The sequence below is a fragment of the Mandrillus leucophaeus genome, unplaced genomic scaffold (genome assembly GCF_000951045.1).
Source record: "Mandrillus leucophaeus isolate KB7577 unplaced genomic scaffold, Mleu.le_1.0 Scaffold72, whole genome shotgun sequence".
In the NCBI taxonomy this organism is placed as follows: Eukaryota; Metazoa; Chordata; class Mammalia; order Primates; family Cercopithecidae; genus Mandrillus; species Mandrillus leucophaeus.
In genome coordinates, this window is record NW_012107808.1 from 5,185,088 (window position 1) to 5,199,528 (window position 14,441).

General features: G+C 40.0%; 1 protein-coding gene across 1 annotated transcript in view; it reads left to right on the plus strand.

Moving 5' to 3' along the window:
* The window catches only part of MBOAT2 (membrane bound O-acyltransferase domain containing 2), a 110,364-nt gene extending 101,465 nt beyond the window's left edge, over positions 1–8,899 (plus strand). Inside the window, exons 11-12 of the mRNA XM_011965327.1 lie at positions 901–1,052; positions 2,661–8,899. Coding sequence (XP_011820717.1) covers positions 901–1,052; positions 2,661–2,886 — 378 coding nt within the window. The 3' untranslated portion in view covers positions 2,887–8,899. The remainder of the gene's footprint in view (positions 1–900; positions 1,053–2,660) is intronic.
* The last annotated feature ends 5,542 nt before the right edge of the window (positions 8,900–14,441 follow it).

The window sequence follows — 14,441 nt, forward strand, 5'->3', positions numbered from 1 at the left end:
TAGGAAGGTGTTTGGATCTGGACTTTGAGAGATGAAAGTTATTTCAATAATGAGTGAAGTACAATGGGGAAGAAAATGACATTCTAAGCATGGGAAGGACATTAGCAAAACCCATAATTCTTAGTGGCTAGGCTCTGCTATCTCTTGCCTAGCTCACCGCCATGGCAGTCACCTGCTTTTGATTCCATCCTGTTCACCAATGACAAATCCATTTGTCCTGAGGTACGGGCTTTCAGCATTCCATTCTTGCGCTTAAAAACTGTACCTAACTCCCTCCCATTGCAGACAGAATAGGACAGGCTTCTTCCCCACTTGGTGTTCAAGTTCTACCAATGCCCTCCTCCCTTCCCCCATTTGCCTCTCTAGAATTAGCCAGTGTCTATGCATACATGAATTCTCTGCTTCCATTAGATTGACTTGTCATTCCCCAAATACACCATGCACTTGCACATTAGCAAAGCCAAGTTTGTCTTTCACAAATGCAGAGGTTAAATAAGAGTTAAGGATGAAGGTAAACCAAACTTTATTTATATACGATATTTTACCAAATATGATTTAAGGATCTCTAGGCAGTGTTGTCTTAAACTTTTTTTTTTGAAACTTTTACAGAATCTAATCTACAGAAAAGTTGCAAAGAACTTCTATGTGCCCTTTACCCAGACTCACCAGTCATTTATGTTTTCCCTGTGACTTCCTCTCTTTTATACACAGTGTGTACAATGTGTAGTAGCCTTTTTAGAACCAACTTTTTCCATAGTAGCAGTGTACATTCCCACTAGCAACATAGGAGAGTTTCAGTTACTCCACTCCACATCCTTCCAACAGTTGCTATCACCAGTGTAATTGCATAAGTAATGTTAATTTAAAGATACAGCAAATATTTTTGTTTCTTTATTTCAGATGAGAAATAACTTTAGACATTATTTCATTGAACCTTCCCAACTGAAATTATTTTATGATATTATAACATGGATAGTAACTCAAGTAGCAATAAGTTACACAGTTGTGCCATTCGTACTTCTTTCTATAAAACCGTCATTCATGTTTTACAGGTAAGTGTTACTCTTAAAACTTTGTCAGTGGGAATAACTTTATTTTCAAAAGAAAGGTTCTTGCTATTGGATAGAATGGAAAAATAGTACCACAGCCACATTTCCTGCTGATAAATGCATTATCAGTTACTTTTTAATTCTGAATCAAGCAGTCTCAGCGTTTCTCTGTGGAATGACTCATACTACTCACCCCTCAGATGACTGATTGAGCCAGGTAACCACTGCCTCAAACCTCTCCTAAATTTAACAGAAAGCTTCTTAGCTTAATTGTCCTGAACCTCTTTAGGGAAAAAACTAGCTATTTCCAAAGAATTATTAATTATCTTTTTTTTGGGGGACGGAATCTCGCTCTGTCGCCCAGGCTGGAGTGCAGTGGTACAGTCTCGGTCACTGCAACCTCCGCCTCCCAGGTTCAAGCAATTCTCTGCCTCAGCCTCCCAAGTAGCTGGGATTACAGGCGCCCGCCACTACTCCAGGCTAATTTTTGTGTTTTTTTTTTTTAGTAGAGACAGGGTTTCACCATCTTGGCCAGGCTGGTCTTGAGCTCTTGACCTCATGATCCACCCGCCTTGGCCTCCCTAAGTGCTGGGATTGCAGGCATGAGCCACCACACCCAGCCTAAGGAAAATAAATTATATTTTGTTTGTTCCTTTTCACTGTGTCTTTTATGTTTGATTGATACTGTGGTGATCTGTATATTACAGAAATTGTCTTGTCTTGAATTCTGTATTTTTATAATCTACTTATCTCCTCTCCCTGCCCACCAAATTCCACTCCCCCATATTAGATGGTGATATTTTAGAGATCAAAAACTTTATTCTTTTATAAATTCTTTATTACTCTAGCATTTAGAATGACTTAGCACAGAGTATATAGACAAAAAATTATTGACTCAAATATGACAATAATTATACAGGAAGACATTAAGTAAGTCCTGCTAAAGTTTCCATTTTAACAATGTTAGTATATGTTTAAAAATGTGATTGAGCTGTTGGTTAGATTTTCTATCCCAGGTACTTTGTTCAGAATTACTTGGACTTATAGCTATAGATACAGTTTAGGTTACATTCGATTTATATAATTTGAGAAATGATGTTTTCAATATTTTTAATAATGTTGCCTTTCTTTGCTTCATGGAAGTAACCATCAAGAAGCAATATTGCTTCTCTGTCACTCCCCTCATTAGAATATTTGTAACTTAGAGACAGTAAATAGCAGGTGAGGCCAGACTGGTAAAAGTCTTAACTATCTCCACATTTTCTTTGTTGACTCAACTTTTGATTCTGTGAATTGGGGAGATTTTCAGATGGCTACCGGTATTAATATGTACCTTTTTGTTTTTATTCTGTTTAACCATGGCCTTATGACCCTTACAAAGGAATGTAATATGCTATCTAGAAAATCAGGCTTCTAATCAGCCTGGGTTTATCCAGTGCTATAAATACCCACTGGCCTACACTATCAGGTTTCTCCTCCTGAGGGGGAAGAATAAAAGAATAATGTAGTAAACAAATACATCCTAAGGTGGGCCACGGGACATTTTGACAAGCGGGCAGTTATTAAGGATTATTATCACATTTGAATAAGCTTTTTCCCTTTTTCTTTTAGCTCCTGGTATTACTGCCTGCACATTCTTGGTATCTTAGTATTATTGTTGTTGCCGGTGAAAAAAACTCAAAGAAGAAAGAATACACATGAAAACATTCAGCTCTCACAATCCAAAAAGTTTGATGAAGGAGAAAATTCTTTGGGACAGAACAGTTTTTCTACAACAAACAATGTTTGCAATCAGAATCAAGAAATAGCCTCGAGACATTCATCACTAAAGCAGTGATCGGCAAGGCTCCGAGGGCTGTTTTTTTTTTTGATGTTAACAGAAACCAATCTTAGCACCTTTTCAAGGGGTTTGAGTTTGTTGGAAAAGCGATTGACTGGGGGGAAATGGACAGTTATAGATAAGGAATTTCCTGTACACCAGATCGGAAATGGAGTGCAACAAGCCCTCCCATGCCATATCCCCGTGGGCCACGCCTTATGTAAGAATATTTCCATATTTCAGTGGGTACTCCCAGCCTCAGCACTTGTCCTAGGGTCACATGCGTGCCCTGTTGCTGAATGTACGTTGCGTATCCCAAGGCACTGAAGAGGTGGAAAAATAATCGTGTCAATATGGATGATAGAAATTAACTTTTCCAAATGAATGTCTTGCCTTAAACCCTCTTATTTCCTAAAATATTGTTCCTAAATGGTATTTTCAAGTGTAATATTGTGAGAACGCTATTGCAGTAGTTGATGTTGTGTGCTGTAAAGGATTTTAGGAGGAATTTGAAACAGGATATTTGAGAATGTGGATTTTTTAAAATGCAATAAACATCTCAGTATTTGAAGGGTTTTCTTAAAGTATGTCAAATGACTACAATCCATAGTGAAACTGCAAACATTTAATGGACGCCAAATTATAGGTAGCTGATTTTGCTGGAGAGTTTAATTACCTTGTGCAGTCAAAGAGCACTTCCAGAAGGAATTTCTTAAAACATAATGAAAGGTTTGGTAATGTGATATTTTAAGCTTATTCTTTTTCTTAAAAGAGAGAGGTGACTAAGGAAGGCAGGAATGAAGAAGCACTGCCTGGCCTCCAGTGGAATGCACAGGGTGGAGCCACAGCTCTGCAAGGCCGCTTCTCCCCCACGCCAGGGCTCTGCACCATCATGTGAGACTTAAACAAAAAGTGGAATGACTTTGTGATACTTTGGACTTCTAAACTAAATTTATCAGGCATAAATTATGTAGAATTAGAAAGAGGCTTTGAAAATAATATTGGTAGGTTGCTCAAAGGTTTTGAAAGAGAAACCGCCAGGTAGGTTACTATCTGGCTAATCAATTTCTTATCCTTGACAATTTAATTCATATTTGGGAAACTTTTAGGGAAATGAAAACTGAAAGTCATTGAGTCTGGGTGACATTTTTTGAGAATAATACAAATTCGTTTTCAAACTCTTCTCATATTAAAATTTTGCTGTGATCTCTTACTAAAATGAGTTTTAGGTTCTGTAAGTGGAAAAATGTGCTTTTATTTTATGGGCCATTTTTACCATGATTAATCTTGCCTTGGATTACTAGGTGTCTCCTGCAGTCCCACAGAGGACTGTGATGGCCACAGGAGCTGAAGGCAGGAGAGCGGGATTTGACGCCAGGCAGTGCAGCGGCCTCAGCCCCAGATGGTTCCTCCTGCCCTGTGGGAGGGGAGGGGGCAAAGCCTTCTGACCTCACCTTTATTTGATCTATGTATGGAGCTTACTTTTACTTTTTGCCTTACATTTTTAATGAAATGCAAATTTTCTGTGATGAGTTTCTCTCTCTGTTTTTTCCGGGGTGGGGTCACTAATAAATTTGCAAATGAAGTTAAGGACAAGGCAACCATCTGGCTTATGCTATATAATACTTCATTTAAAGAAGAAAGGAAAAGTAAATGCACTTGCAGCTTTTGAGGTCTCAGCAAAAATGTGAATGTGTCTTTTTTGAAGTTTAGAAATATCCTGATCTATTTTTATTTCTCTAAAAGTAAGTGTTTTCCAGCTGATAAGGCTAACCCTACCATTCCTTCTCAGGAAAGGATCGATAACTAAATAAATTTCCTCTGTTTTCCCATGCATTGAAATTATGTTGGCTGGGCGCGGTGGCTCACACCTGTAATCCCAGCAGTTTGGGAGGCCGAGGCAGGTGGATCACTTGAGGTCAGGAGTTCGAGACCAGCCTGACTAACATGGTGAAACCCCATCTCTACTAAAAATACAAAAATTAGACGGGTGTGGTGGTGCGCACCTGTAATCCCAGCTACTTGGGAGGCTGAGGCAGGAGAATTGCTTGAACCTGGGAAGTGGAGGTTGCAGTGGGCTGAAATTGCACCACTGCACTCCAGCCTGGGCGACAGAGGGAGACTCCGTCTCACACACACACAAAAAAAAAAAAAAAAAAAGAAAAAAAAATTATGCTATATGTTTAATGTGAGAGAATAGAAAGAATATTCACGGAAAGTACCTGCCCTGTAAAATGTTTGATCATTTTCATTAATGTTGCAGAGAATCCAACTGCTATTAAGAGAAAGTGAACAAATTAAGAATATAAAAGACAGGTTCAGGCATGTCATAAGTGAAAACAAGAAGGCTTAATACAAACTTGTTGGGTTTTGTTTTTGTGTGTGTGGTTTTTTTTTTTTTTTTTTTTGGTTCAGCCTATCTAGCCACTTACAAATAATCACATTTCTGTTACTTGAATTTACTTTATTTCTCAGCCTGTAAACCTTAGTCACTGTTACCTATTTCTTGCTCAGTGAATATAATCTTAGCGCCGTCATCTAGAAAGCAAGATATTTGATTTGTTTTCCGGTTCCTTTGAAGATAATTCCACGTCCAGTTTGACTGATTTTCATACCCCTGAATCAACTAGTTATTTTTATGAAATGGTTTTTGGATAGCTCTCCTCTAGTTTGGAGAAGTAATAATAACAAAGATTAATATTTTGCTTTTAGTACTTACAGTAGAAGAATTTTAAACTAGTACGTCTACTCCTGTTAAATAGAAACGGGATTCATTGTATTATGTGCTTGCTGTTTTTTAAATCAATAGAATAAGATTCAATGCATATTTATGTTATATATTTTCCACTATTCAGGTATCATGAAATCACTCCAGAGATGATCAATCAACATCATATTTATACTTTTGGTTAATTATATACTACTCAGGGAAAAAATGAACAAAAATAATTATTCATCCTTCAATTTCATTTTCTTGAAACAGAGTTCGTTTAATTTGGTATGCCTCAGCTGTCACCATTTTATAAGTGGCTTGTTCTGTTTTTAAAATAAGTATTTTTATTGGAACTCAGGGTAATTGGGGGAATTTATTTAGCTTCTGAAATATCCAGCAGGATAGAGAAGATTTATTTGGCTTCACAAATGTCTGGTGACCCCTTCTTTTATTAGCCACTACTGCCCATTTGATTCAAAAATAAATTTATTGGTCTCCACCATGTGTGACACACAGGATTTCCAAACATACCACTTTTAAGAAAAATGTGCAGTAGAAAGGAGGTTTCTAGAAAGTGACGGTAACTCACATTTAAGCACTACCTGACCTGGGAGGGGACCTGGATCTTCATTCTGGTTCTGCCTTTCATGAGACTTAAGACTTGGAGGAGCCACCTGTCCTGTAAACCCCAAGTTCCTCAGCCATAAGCAAATGGGTTCATCCTAAGAGTTCAGGACCAGTTGGGTGTCATGAATGGAGCCATTAGCAAGGTCTGTAGGACTCAAGAAGTTGGGCAAATTCACAGTCCACACTATTGTCATGGTTACTGACTTGTACTCCTTGAGCTCAAAGCCCTGACATTTCAAAAGGTTGTCATGATAACAGTGAAACCTCTGAATCCCTTAAATCAGAAGGCGTGGCAAATACTTTTTCTGCTGGCAATAGCTCTTACAATGAGTGTTTCATAATGAAATGTCTCTGCTGAAGAAAACATGTTTTCCTTTTGCTTTCTCTGCTTTGTTGGTTTCTGTGTGTGCTGTGTAACACTGGAGAAGATACATGCTCTGGAATATTTTATACAGATTACTGACTACTGGACAGTGTTTACCACTGCACAACATCTCAAAGTTATTCAAGGATATTTAAAGCATATTTACTTTAGTTACACCTTATTTTAAACTCCAGAAAACAATAGCTTTAAAATTTTTGACATTAAAATAATTATAAATGTATACTTTTACTCGAGGACTAGATCACAATTTTAGGACAAAAATCTTTCCTATTTAAAATTAATGCCTTGTAAATATTTAGTTTATATATTCATGAACAAATCTGGACATTTATACTTTTTTTTGTTTCCTTATCAACTGTTCACAATTATTACTTAATTGGTTTTAACAGTTCTACATTATAATTGAAAGAAAAACTACTTGAGCGACTGATTGTTTCAGAATAGTGCCTACTATTTCTGTGTCAGTTAAAAATGTGTCCAAAGTTTTAGATATAAGCTAGTATTTTGTGGAGTTTTATCCAGGCATTAATAGTTCTTCCTGGCTGAAATTTAATACATCAGATTTAATATAGGTGCAGAATCCTAAATAACACTGTGAGATGTAATCTTAACTGCCCTCCATACCTTATAAAGCTGCTGCACTTAACCCAGTGTGCATTTAATGAGTGGCTGGTCGTTGATACACTCATCTTAGATGCTGACATTTCTGTTCTGCTAGACCTTGTAAAAGTGGGTTTCTTGATCAATGCGTGCTCCCAATGCTGAAGGAAAAGATTTGTGTTTAAGAAAAGAAGTACGTGCTGAAATTTGAGTGTGAAAGATTAGAACATAGAGGGTCTCTACAGTGTTTTTCTGCCACACTAGGATGTCAAATCTATTTATAGAGACTCTGATTACAACAGAAATTTTAAAACGAAATTTTCCACATAAGTATTTTGTAGGAAAGCTCTTATAATCAATGCTTAAGCTGCTTTTTGAGGCTTTTCTTGTACAGAGGTTGCAGCCAATTACATTTTAATTGGTAGGCTGCTGAATAATGTTTTTGTACGTTTTAAAATAATATTTATTTTAATAGGTTTTTTAACATTATGCAAACCCCAATAAAGAACTGACACGCTGCACAGGCCATTGACTGGGAAATTTTGTGAAACACAGCCTAAATACACAGTTTTTACACCAACTAATTTGTCTTGCCTTTAAAACTGATTATAACTCTTTAAGTACAACTTTTATAAAGAAAAAACACAACACTAAGACTGTATGTTCTATAAATTACAGTGTAATGACCCATGCAGAACCACTGTCTGAAGCTTCCTCAGTGATGCATAGCCATCTCTCCAGCCATGTTGTATCAAATTGCACACTAAAAAGAAAGGGAAATACTACAATGAAAAACCAAAAGTTACAGAGCAACATAAGTAAAATGACTAACCAGTTTCCTAGTAACATGTTTGAAATGGAAAAGGTGACTGACTGCCTTTCACTAGAGTCTTAGCTGTTTCATGTTCACTATTTTAGGTTAATTTTCTTGGGAAATCAATTTGAATATTCCTCCCTGTCCTTTTGCATTATAGGACAAAAATATATGTTCAGAGTTTGACAGACTTTTTAAATATGCCTCTTTCCCAATTTTAAGTATTTTTGGTTCTGCGTGCATAGATTTATCAATGAAGTACATTTGCCTCTGACTTTATCACAAGGAAAAAGGAATCAAATATTGAACACAAATGTGTTCCAAACCAGTCTTGTCCATCTTGTCACTTTTATGTGACTGCTCCTCTGAACCAGAAGGGGCATGATAGAAGGCAATAGGAATTAAAGTAAAAATCATTCAGGGGAAGTGAGAAATTCTACCATATACAGAGTGAAAATGTGTGATTTCATTCCTGCCTTCCTTTAAACCTTGTGTCTTGATCTCTGCCTAGTAGTAGTTAAGCCCACAGTCGCCCAAACATGAGGAGAGACCCAACTCCAGCAGCCAGAATTTAGTATTTACATTTGCCTTCCCAAGTTGAGAATAGAATGTGGTGTTCTGTACTTTCTGTTTTTATTATTCTGAAATATTTTTTTAAAGAAGTGTTATTTTTCAACAGATTCATAAATTAGTTCCTGATGTATGGGAAATTAAAACTGCCACTGTGTCAGTCAAACTGATATGCTAATTTCATAACCACTCATTTCTAGTCCGTCAGAGCTGTACTGGTGGCTTATTGCTGGGTTTTAAAGGTGTTTTTAACTTACATATAAGTGTTTTTTTTTTCTAATTTGTGTGTCTTTACAACTGATTAAACAGTAGTTTAAAAATACGCGTGTGTGTGTTTGCTAATATCTTAGGCTTTTAATTCCACTTATAGAACAATACTGGCTCTGTTACGAGAGTTAATGGTCATTTTTATTGAAGGATTCTTCAGCAATATGGTAGTAATATTCTAAAGAGTCATTGACTCTTTAGCTGCTTAAAGATTATTTAAAAGAAACCATTGTCATGTTATAAACACTCTGGAAGGTAATTTAAACAACCTTAAATTAGTGTATAGTATCTATATTCTCTCCTAAAACAGACTTGTCAAGCGAAGAAGGTACTGACTTTGCTCAGCTGAAAGGGAACGCCCACCTCCCAGGCCCTGCAGTTAGCCAGTTCCCAGCACTCCTGTGGGAGGCCGTGGGTGTGGCTGCTGGGAAGCAGTGCTGGGACTCTGCGAGACACTCAATTTCTGTGCCATCACAGACCTAGAAGAACTTCGGAGCGTGCCTGGGGGCTCTTCCTTTATGCCGTTGTGAACAATTGTAGGGAAACGTCTTCTGTTTTACTCTTGTGTAGAGATGCCAGGCTGAACATACAGTCATAGTGCTTTCTCTCCGGAAGACCTTAGAATTTCATGCCAGATTTACCCCATTTTGAGATTCAAGACCATGTTGAAATTGGGCCATGACCAAAAGCAGTACAGACTCAGAATTCCTACCCACGTGCTGGGTAAGGAGAATAAGTCATTACCCTTGTCCTCAAGGAGTTAGTGAACAGTGACCATGTGCCACCATCAGTGCTTTATTGGAGGCATTCACCAGGGGCCGTGGCAATAGGAGGAGGAGTGAGGACCCAGAGCTGAGTGTGGGAGAGCTCCACAGAGGAGCTGGCTCCTGGACTCCTGGGGAAGGCTTTTCCTGGGCTGAGAAAGAGGAGGTGGGGAGTTAGAGGAAGAAAGAAAAGCTATGCCAAGAATTTTAGAAATTATTACACACAAATATAATAAATGAGTTAAGCAAGTTTAGATCTATTATGTACCAACAATATGTCTATCTGTTTAATAACATTTCCCTCAACTGGGAAAAGGAGTAATAGGAAATTAGCCAATGTTTTAAAACGCCAATGAAATATTTCACGCAGGTAGTTCAGTACAGAACAATAATAATAGACACTTGTGTGCCCACCCTCAGACTAAACAGATGTTACCGCTTTGCCACATTGGGGTCAATTTTTTTTTTTCGCGTGAGAAGGATGTTGCACATAAGGACAGCATACCCACCTGTCCTGGCCTTCTCTCCCTCCCGAGGAGTACCAGCAATGTCAGCCTGCGCCTGGCCTGGCCTTCTCTCCCTCCCGAGGGGTACCGGCTATGTCAGCATGGGCCTCTTTGGGGAGGCTTTGCCTTTGGCTGCCTTTCTTGTGGGCTTAACTATGTGATTTTAAAACATAACTTTGTGTTACATTTCCGATAGCTTTTCTCAGTGTTTTGTGGCATGATGGGTTGTGTTGGCTCAGTCAGCTTGTTGCTGGAGCCAGATGTCAGCTCAGATTTTAAGTCTATAAATACTGCATGTCTCTTTCCTGGTAAAAGCTTTTCTGTTTTCTGACTGTGTATCTGTTGTTCAAGTTTGCTTTGTTTTGTGCTTGAGTCTTCTTTTTTGGTACATCCTCCTGAGTGATCCCAGTGGCATCTTTTGGCACAGGCTGAGCCTCACCATGAGCAGGGGCCCTGGTCCTGATAGGTCAGCAGTGCGGAGCTCGATGCCCTGTGGCCTGGGACAGGGAGACCATTCCCTGGGTGCCATCCCTTTGTGAGGGGTGAACATGAGAGCTGCCCTAAAAAGACAGGCCTGAGATTTTAGCTTAGATGCCAGCTGTTTTCAGCCATTACTGGGAAAGTCGGCTGCGCAGCACCAGAGACCGGAGAGTTGAGATCCTGATTGTCACTCCACCCTTTTTTAATGCATGTGTCAGTCGCCTCAAGAAGAATACTATATTCACATTGCCTTAGGATCAAGCCTCTTTCATGGGAGGGGAGGACCAATTAAAAAGGAAGGGCAACCTATTCTGCAACCCTCAGCCTTTCCAAAGGAGCTTCTCAGAGGAGCGGGCAACACCACCTCTGTGTTCCTTTTGTCCACAACGCTCGCCTGAACCATTTTTACAAAGGTCATTTTCAGCCTCTTTGTTGCTGAATTCAAGGTTTTCAATCTTTACGTCACTTTATCTCTGTAGCATTTGACTATATTGACGAGTCAAATGCTCTTCTTGAAGTTATTTTCTTGGCTCTATGTAACGATTCTTCCTTACTTCTCTTCCTGCCTCTCCGGATAATCATTTTCAGTCTCCTGAGACTCCTGTTCCTTCTCTCAGTGCATACACACCTACTGTTACAGCTCCTCTGTGCTGATCCTCCCTCCAGCACACATCTGTCTGCCTAACTCCCCTCCCGCAAGCCCTTCCTCCCTTTCCCATATCTGATCAATATGTATGCAACTCCCTGCCTCCCTGCTAAGTATCTCCATCCACAACTCACAGGCACCTCCAGCTCATCACATCTAAAATGAAACCCATTATCTCATTCCATCAGCCCCAAAGCTTGTGATAACTCTTGTAGTCCCTATCTCATTAATTATGAATATTTCGCTGGCTACCCAAGTCAGAGACCTGTGTACCATCTTGACCTCATCAACCCTGTTTGCTCACCCGCTGGATAACCGACTCCATCTCATTGCCCTCCCAATTGTTCATCTAGTTTATAGGAACAGCTTCCTAACTGGACTTCCATTCTCCAGTCATGCCTGCCTTGTCCATTCTCTACAATACAGGACGTGGTCATCTTTCTAAAGATATTTTTTATTCTCCTGCTTCAAAAGTGAAACTGGGCTGGGCACAGTGGCTCACGCTTGTAATCCCAGCACTTTGGGAGGCTGAGGTAGGAGGATCACTTGAACCCAGGAGTTCGAGACCAGCCTGGGCACACAGTGAGACCTTGCCTCTACAAAAAATAAATTAGCCAGGCCTGGCAGTGTGTGCCTGTGGTCCCAGCTACTCAGCCGTGTGAGCAGGGAGAATCGCTTGAGCCCAGGAGGTTGAACTGTGTTCTCGCCACTGCACTCTAGCCTGGGCAACATAGCGAGACCCTGTCTCAAAAAAAAAAAAAAAAAAGGTGAAACTCTGAAACGCTTGTGGTAAATGCAAACTTTTAGTGTGACATAAAAGACTTGTGGTCTGGCAGCTGCTTGCCTTCGCTTCGTCATGTTTCCCTCTGATTTGCCGCCCTGCCGGTACACACATGCTCACTCTCATCCTCCAGCCATGCGGAGTAGCTGGACCTGCCTCACTGTCTGGCTTGCTCCTGCCTCCTAGCCTGTGTGCCTGCTGCTCCATTTGCCCAGAACTCCCCTGCTCCCCGCATCCTCCCCACCCCTCCTCCCTGGCTGGCTCCAGCTTCATCACCAGGATTCGGGTTCCTTGTCACTAATGAGGAAATGTTCAATGAACTTGTACTATGCTCCAAGCACTGTGATGCATCCTAGGCATTCAAAGAGAAGGTGTTTTTCTCCAGGCAACTTTTCCTGAGCCTTCCAGACACAAGTTCTCTGCTCGATATTCTCGTGCGCCTTACGCTAACCACACGGTGTTGTCATTGTCAATATATAATATCTGTTTGTAGAAAGTCCAAGAGTACTTCATAACCAAAGAAGGAGATAGAGTACTAAATGTAGAACAGTCTCCAAATTCATGAATTATCTAACGTTTACTTCAGCCTAATTCACTTGGCTACGGGACCTCCATTGCCAAGGGCCTTCATTACTAGCCACTAGTTATAGTTGACGTGCAGATATAATTCCCAAAGTCTCTACACTGATTCATGGTAGCCAGCCCCGTTTTGTCAACATGTGTAGGTCCTGGAGGCTATGTTTAAAGCATGAGAAACACTTAAAACACATACATTGGAATGGGGGTATAAACAGAATCACTTAGAAAATCAGTCATTGTTAAACAGTTGCTAAACTGAAATAACCTATACTTCTTAAATACATTTCATATTCACACAAACCACAAAGTGTTGTGAAATTTGATAAATTTTAGAAAATCTGCAGTAAGGCCAAAAAAAAAAAAAAAAAGCTTAATACTAAGACTGAAGGTGTCCTGTAGACAAGATTAAATATTTTTCATCTAAACCCTCAGATCAGGAATTAATCGGTTCACCACACACACAAATTGGTGATTCCCTCCCTGATGTTTATACTAGGTATGACCTGGGCAGTAAGATGCATTCAAGTAAATAGATCCATTGTCCTAACACTGATAAACAACTTTAACATTTTGGTACATTGCTTTCTAATCATTTTTCTATCAATAGATAAAAAGATGGAGATATGTTTTACAAAGTAATTTGGTGAACTTCATTTTGAATTGAACATATTTTGTTCCTCTCTTTTCCTGTTACACTGAACATTTTTTGTTTTGTTTTTGAAACGTGGGGAAAAGAGAGATCAGACTGTTACTGTGTCTATGTAGAAAGAAGTAGACATAAGAGACTCCATTTTGTTCTGTACTAAGAAAAATTCTTTTACCTTGAGATGCTGTGAATCTGTAACCCTAGCCCCAACCCTGTGCTCGCAGAAACGTGTTGACCCAAGGTTTAATGGATTTAGGGCTATGCAGAATGTGCTTTGTTTAAAAAGTGCTTCAAGGCAGTATGCTTGTTAAAAGTCATCACCATTCTCTAATCTCAAGTACCCAGGGACACAATACACTGCCGAAGGCCACAGGGACTTTTGCCTAGGAAAGCCAGGTATTGTCCAAGGTTTCTCCCCATGTAATAGCCTGAGATATGGCCTCCTAGGAAGGGAAAGACCTGACCATCCCCCAGCCTGACACCCGTAAACGGTCTGTGCTGAGGAGGATCAGTAAAAGAGGAAGGCATCTGTCTCCTGCTGGCCCTTAGGCAATAGAATGTCTTGGTTTCTATGTTCTGTTTACTGAGATAGGAGAAAACCGCCTTAAGCCTGGAGGTGAGACATGCTAGCAGCAATACCGCTCTTTAATGCACTGAGATGTTTGTGTACATGCACATCAAAGCACAGTGCACCTTTTCTTAACCTTGTTTATGACACAGAGGCCTTTGTTTACATGTTTTCCTGCTGACCGTCTTCCCACTATTACCCTATTGTCCTGCCACATCCCCCTGTAGAGAGATAATGATCAATAAATACTGAGGGAACTCAGAGACCAGTGCCCGTGTGGGTCCTCTGTATGCTGAGCTCTGGTCCCCTGGGCCCACTTTTATTTCTCTACACTTTGTCTCTGTGTCTCTTTCTTTTCTCAGTTTCTCATCCCACCTGACGAGAAACGCCCACAGGCATGGAGGGGCGGGCTACCCCTTCAGAAACAAGGTCTCACTCTATCACCCAGGCTGGAGTGCAGTGGGCAAGAACACGGCTCACTCACTGTGGCCGCAACCTCCTATGCTCAAGCAATCCTCCCACCCCAGCCTCCCAGGTAGCTGTGACTACAGGTGTGCACCACCACACCCAGATAATTTTTTAATTGTTTATAGAGATGGGGCCTTGCCATGTTGCCCAGGCTGCACC